The sequence below is a fragment of the Dermacentor variabilis genome, chromosome 1, assembly GCF_050947875.1.
Source record: "Dermacentor variabilis isolate Ectoservices chromosome 1, ASM5094787v1, whole genome shotgun sequence".
NCBI classification, from domain to species: domain Eukaryota; kingdom Metazoa; phylum Arthropoda; class Arachnida; order Ixodida; family Ixodidae; genus Dermacentor; species Dermacentor variabilis.
In genome coordinates, this window is record NC_134568.1 from 256,878,505 (window position 1) to 256,885,301 (window position 6,797).

The 6,797-nt window shown below is 51.5% G+C and overlaps 1 protein-coding gene across 6 annotated transcripts in view; it reads right to left on the minus strand.

Moving 5' to 3' along the window:
* The window catches only part of LOC142562296 (uncharacterized), a 33,320-nt gene that overhangs the window by 12,177 nt on the left and 14,346 nt on the right, over positions 1-6,797 (minus strand). For 4 of the 6 annotated variants that reach the window (XM_075673510.1, XM_075673509.1, XM_075673511.1 and 1 more), the window contains one exon: positions 1,472-3,751. The exons of the other annotated variants lie outside the window; for them this stretch is intronic. In XM_075673510.1, coding sequence (XP_075529625.1) covers positions 3,597-3,751 — 155 coding nt within the window. In that variant the 3' untranslated portion in view covers positions 1,472-3,596. Of the gene's footprint in view, positions 1-1,471; positions 3,752-6,797 lie in introns of those variants that run through there. 6 annotated transcript variants of the gene reach the window in all.

The window sequence follows — 6,797 nt, forward strand, 5'->3', positions numbered from 1 at the left end:
GTGTTGCAGGAGCGTCAGCTGGCGCAGGCTTACCACACTGGCCGTGCCTGCCGAGGTGCGCGACTTCGGGTGGAGACGACGTTAGCGCGTTTTGCCTACGCGAAGCCGCACTGCAACATGGGGAATATCTTCCAAAATAACCGCTGCCCTTAGTGCAGACAGAAAGAAGCGTTACGGCATGCCCTCTTTGATTGTACTGTTGCAAAAACATTTTGGTTATTACTATGGCGCATGTTCGATTCATGTACGCATTCATGTTCTGGGATCCATGTACGCATGGATCCCAGAACGCGAAGGCTTTTCGAAGTTGTGCGGGAGCACACGCGTTGTGGCGACAAAGAGGTGCTGCGGCACTACAGGGGTGGCCAAAGAGAGCGATGTACCCATTACTACGCCGCTTACGCAAACACATGTACGAACAGGCTTGCGTGGATCTCATCAACCTAAATGCGGACCAGTTCCTGCGGAAATGGTCGACACGCTTCATCTTCGCAATGGGCGCATTACTGCGCCGCTGTTACCTTACTGACACTTTAATTCCCGGCAGGTAATAACACCTGCCAGACTTGTATGTAACCTGCTGTTTCATCATAATGTGCCCTGGCTGTTGATGTTATGTGACATTGTTATGTTTTTTCTGTACATCAAATCAAGTACAGATGTAGTTTTTTTTATTAAGTTTGTTGAAATAAACTTCTCTTCAACACCGGATTTTCTGCGACACGGGGCCCTTAACGCGATTGAATTCAGCTAACCTGGTGCCCCAACATGTGATCGCACGTCAAAGTTCGCGGTTGGTTTTAGTGTTCCCGCCCTGCAGGCAGGGCCACGGCAGGGCAGCTGAATAAGCGTTCAGCGAATAAAAACTACTGGCATAGAAACTGCATGGAAACCAAACGTGTCAACAAATCTCGATTCTCGCTCTGCGATCTCGACGCAAGAGGTTACGTGTTGGGCCGCCACTGAGCAAATGTATGGGCTTCACGAAGCGTTCGCTTGCGAAGGCTCGCTACGTGACTAGGTGACTGTTTGGGCATGTTGGTAGGACATGAATGCATCTTTTTGCACACAAGACGAGGACAAAGAAGAGGCTGAGACACACGTTGTAAGTCTGCGCTCGTGTGTCTCAGCCTGTTTGTCCTCGTCCTGTGCGCAAAAAGCTGCATTCATGCGCTACGTGACGTAGTGCTCTCTCCTAAATTTTTCCTTCCTCCATGCTTGAAAGTACTGGGCTCGCAGCGTTAAAGCAAGGAAATGCGGGCAAGACGGATGACGCGATTATCGTTGTGATTATGCCCTGTTGTGCGAAGCGCGCGAACAGAACACACACACACACACACACACACACACACACACACACACACACACACACACACACACACACACACACATATATATATATATATATATATATATATATATATATATATATATATATATATATATATATATATATATATAAACTGCGAGAGCGCTTCGCGAACTCCGTGCGCACACATGGCACCCTCACGAACTCGGCAGGCCGCCGTAAAGCGCGAAGGGCGCACAGCGTACATTCGACACATGTCCCAAACTGCAAACAATCGTACTACCTAAAGCATACAAGTTATTTTATACCAAGGGCATACTCGACTCACGTATGCAGTATCCACAAGCGAGTTATGCAGCGTACACGCTGTATCCATTCGCCAAATAGTAAAGTTGAAAACAAGCACAAAGCCACAAGGGACTCAATACATTACTACCATTTGAGGCGTCAAATAAAATCGAATTTGGCCGTTTCATATATTGGACACAATATATGGACACATGTGGTACCCGGTAATACCATGAAATACCCATCACGTGGGTAAAGGGAGCGAAAACACAATCGAGAACCTGAAGCGCAAACGATAAAAGCACGGTATGGTGCACGCAAAATTCTGTCAGTGCGCTGTAGCGCGAGGGAAGAAAATAGGGCGAGCACTTGACCTCACCTTTTGGGATACCGCACTAGTAGTGAATCATTAAAAAAAGCCTGTTTGAACCAGTTCCCTTGTCTGCAACACTCTTGCTAAACGGGAGACTAAAATACCACGATGACGGCTCTATTGCGGAGACCGGCAAGGTGCGCACAGACAGAAATTTTGCCGCCTTTCTTCGCATTCTGCAAAATGCTTTCTTGTTAGGATCACGCATAGCGGCCGACCCCGACGCTAGGGACACACAGGCACTATTTCGTCCTTCTAACTTTCGTCCTTATACTGCCCTTAACGCCTTAATTACAGCGTCAGTGAAAAGGCGCCTCACATAACATGACAATAAACTTGAAGAGCTGATTAGTGCCCTCCACTCCGCGCCCTCCAATTGAAAACACTACTGATTTCCAAATTAAACTACACAAACAGATCGCACAACCCAAACTAATCACAGAACGTCGTTTTCTTGACGGCAAAACCCTGCAACACTTACATGACAAAGGGCAGCGGCAGCAAATTCAGAACAGCCGCTATCATACCACAGCGCAATGCAAGTGCGATAACGCTACTATGCCCGGCTCAAACAGATCGCACAACCCAAACTAATCACAGAATGTCGTTTTCTTGACAGCAAAGCACTGCAACACTTACATGACAGAGGGCAGCGGCAGCACATTCAGAACAGTCGCAAACAGACCATAGTGCCATGCGAGTGCGTTAACGCAACTATGCCCGGCTTCACGAATAACGTGGCCGCCTTGGTCACATAACAATTTAAAACACTACTGATTTCCAAATTATAACCACACAAACATATCGCACAACCCCAACTGATCACAGAATATCGTTTTCTTGACAGCAAAACACTGCAACACTTACATAGCAAAGGGCAGCGGCAGCACGTTCAGAACAGCCGCGAACACACCACAGCGCAATGCGAGTGCGGTGACGCGACGACGCCATGACGACGCGACTATGCCCGGCTCGCCCGGCATCACGAATCACGTGGCCACCTTGGTCACATGATTTGACGACGGTATCGCCACCTTGCGCAAGGTTGGATCGCGTTGATGGGTTGTTGAATATTGTACAAGCCGCTAAAGAGGCTGACGCGCCGTGGCATGGCGGTGGCGTTTTGAGTCGTTTGCAAAACGTATTCACCCCTCGTTTTTAAGCTGTCTGGTTTCCAACGTTATCAAAACGTATTCACCCCTCGTTTTTAAGCTATCTTGTTTGGAACGTCTTTGATGCGTCAATTTTGGTCAAAAATCCGTTTCTGACGTTGAATCCCTTAATACGACGTTTTCAAGACCTTGTGTGCTACCTGGGGTGGAGGCTAGAGAGACTTCTTGCAGTGGCTTCGTTTGCACTTGGATATAGTTCGATGTTTTTTTACCACAATTGTGCACCACTGTTGTTTATATAGGCTGAGTATTCAATGAAACAAGTTTTAATCCTTAACGTGAGTGAGTGAGTGAGTGAGTGAAAACTTTTATTGAGTCTTTCAAGAGTTTCGCGGTTACGAGGTCTCCGTCGTCTTCATCTTCTTGGCGCTGGCGACTTGAGACTTCTCTTCAGCAAGGGTGGGCCCCTATTCCAAAGCTCCACTGAGTCGTGCTGCATCGCTCGCGTGCTGCACTAGGGCCCTTTGGGCCGTGAGCTCGCTGCTGGTGAGTCAACTCTCCCATTGCTCCGCACTCGGGTGTTCGTGTTTGTGGAATGCTTTGTTGCGTTCGCACTCCCAGGTGATGTGGTAGAGTGTAGGTGTGGCACCGCACCAAGGGCAGGTGGCCCTGTATTGTGTCAGAAACATCTTATTGAGCACGTGTAAGTTGGGGAAGGGGTTTGTTTGTAGTCTGCGCCAGCTGGTCGCTTCCTCCTTTGTGAGGGCTTTGTGTGGTGGCGGATATCTAATTCTAGTTCCTCTATGTAAGTTCAGGGTCTCTGCGTATCCCCCCTCGCAAGCCTGTAGGTGGGTCTCCGGGGCATTCGACCGCCCTGCTCGGAACGCTTCGCCTCGAGCTAGGCTGTCTGCCCTTTCGTTCCCCCCTATGCCTACGTGACCTGGGATGCAGATTAGGTTGTGCCTGGGCTTTTCCTTCTCGGCGGAGGTGGCTCCGCTGAGTATTCTGAGGGCAGTTTGGTGATTCTGCCCCTCGTGTAGTTCCTGCACACCTCTTTTGAGTTCGTCAGTATGTTGAGAGATCGGCCTGTTCAATAACCTTCCGCTGCCGCCAGCGCTACGGCAATCTCCTCGGCCTCCGCTGTGCCAGCGACCTTTGCCGTGGCTTACGTGATCGGGTTTCCTTCCTTGTTAACCACTACCGTCGCGGCCACTCGTTCTCTTCCGTGTGGATGTTCGGCGGCGTCCGTGTATACTGTATTGAATAGCTGGGCTAGTGTTCTCTCGACGTATTCGGCCCTAGCTTTTCGCCTGTTTTCGTGCAGGTTGGGATGCATATTTTTGGGCAGTGGTCCCACATTAATGGTTTTCCTGAGGTGGTCCGGTACGTCCGCGTATCTGTCTGTCAGTCCGCTCGTATCCCGACCAAACCTCCTCAGGAGCGCTCGTCCCGTAGGGGTGCCTCTGAGTCTCGCGGTTTGCGTACCCAGCAGAGCCTCGGCGAGCTCGCTGAAGGTGTTGCTGATGCCCAGCTGGATCAACTTCTCGTTCGACGTGTTTCTGTGTAGACGCAGAGCCTTCTTGCACGCCTTCCTGAGGATGGTGTCTGCTTGCTCTCTTTCTGCCTTGGTCGTCACGTGGTACGGCAGGGAGTACATGACTCGGCTGACAATTAGGCTGTTGACTAGCTTGAGAGTGTCTTCTTTCATTCCGTATCTCTTTTGGGAGACCCTATTGATTATGCGGCCCACCTGTTCCGCAGCCTTGCTCAGCAGGCTAATGGTGTGGCTGCACTTCCGGCTGCCTTGTAGCCACATGCCCAGGATCCTAATCATGTTCTTCTCCGGGATGTTGTGTCTCTCGAGGGTCACCTCCAGTGTCGCTTGCGTTGGGTGCTTGCCGACCTTGAGGAGCTCCGACTTCTCCGTGGAGCATTGCAGTCCCCTTTCTCTGGTGTAGTTTTCCACGCAGGTCGCCGCTTCCTGCAGTTTTTCTTGCTTCTCTCCGAGCGATCCTTCGGTGACCCAGATCGTGACGTCGTCGGCGTAAATCGCGTGCTGGATGCCTCGGATCTCCTTAAGTTTTCTTGCCAGGCCAATCATTGCCACGTTGAAGAGGACGGGCGATATGACGGATCCTTGGGGTGTGCCCTTGCACGGCGTGGGGAAGACGTTGCTTCTCAGTTCGCCCAGTCCCACCGTCGCCGTTCTAGTGCTCAGGAAGTCCCTGACGTAATCGTGCACTCTCTTCCCGCAGTTGGTGTTGTTGATGCCCTCCATGATGGCCGCGCGGCTCACGTTGTCGAAGGCCCCCTTTATGTCGAGGGCCATGACGACGTTTCCGCCCGTTTTCAGCATCGTCTCGAGCACTTCCTCCTTGAGTTGGAGCAGCACGTCTTGCGTTGAGAGGTTGGCTCTGAACCCGTATCTGCTGTCCAGGTACCATCGCTCGTTTTCCAAGTGCGACTGGATTCTCTTCGTGATCACTTTGTCGTACAGCTTGCCCAGTCACGACGTTAGGGATATCGGCCTGAGATTTTCTATTTGGAGTTTCTTCCCTGGCTTCTGAATCATTACGACGACGGCGTGTTTCCACTCCGCCGGAACTCTTCCTTCTTGCCAGAGCTTGTTGAGGGAGGCCGTCAGTTGGTCGATGGCCTCGTCCCCGACATTTCTGATTAGCGAGTTCCGGATTTTGTCCGCCCCCGCCGCCGTGTTCTTGGTGGCCGATCTTATCGCCTCGACGACCTCTTCTCTCATGATGGGTCGGTCCGTGGTAGGGTTTTCTTCGCCGCGGTATTCTTCCTTGTAGCTCTCGACCTGGTCTTTGCCGTAGCATTTGACCCGGACTTCCTCAAGGAGTTGTTCGTCCATGTCTTCGTACTGGTGGACTAGCCTCTGTATCGACTTGCTGCCTTCGGATTTGCTTTTGCTCGGGTCCATGAGGGCCTTGAGGATCTGCCACGTCCTGGCCGTACTGAGGGTGCCGTTTAGCGAATTGCTAAATTGCTGCCACCCCTGTCTGGCCAGCTGCGTCGCGTACTCCTCCGTTTGCTTGGTGATGTCCGCAATTTTCTTTTTTAGCTTTTTGTTGAGTTTCTGTCTCTTCCACCCCTTGGTGAGCCCGCGTCTCGCCTCCCATAGCCTGAGGAGCCGCTTGTCCACCTCCGGCGTCTGTTCCGTCCTGTCTACTTCCTTCGTGTATAGGTCTTGGATTCGCCTGAGTTGTTGGCTCCACTCTTCCTCCGAAACGATGCTGCCTTCGAGCTGCTTGCAGTGTGCTCTAAAGGCGTCCCAGTCCATCAGCCGAGCCGTGCCAATCTTCCTCCGGACGTTGTCCGCCACCGTGCTGATCCTTATTATGTGATGGTCGCTCCCAAGGTTCTAGAGCAGGTTTTCCCACTCCGCTTGTTTGGCGCCCCTGATAAAGGTTAGGTCGGGACTCGTGTCTGGACTGACGCTATTCCCCTGCCTGGTCGGTTTGTTCTCGTCGGTTAGCAGCTCGCACCCTGTACGTACGTTCTCTGCCGCCGTGAAGATGCCGCGCCCCTTTTTGTCCTCGTTAGTATAGCCCCATCTCGGACTCTTGGCGTTAAAGTCGCCCGCAATGATTAGAGTATTCTGCCCCGCTAACTTTTTTTCGCCTCCGCAAAGAACCTAAGCGTCGTCTTAGGTCATTTTTTTTCGGGTTTTTTATTTGCAACAAGTCGCGAGGAG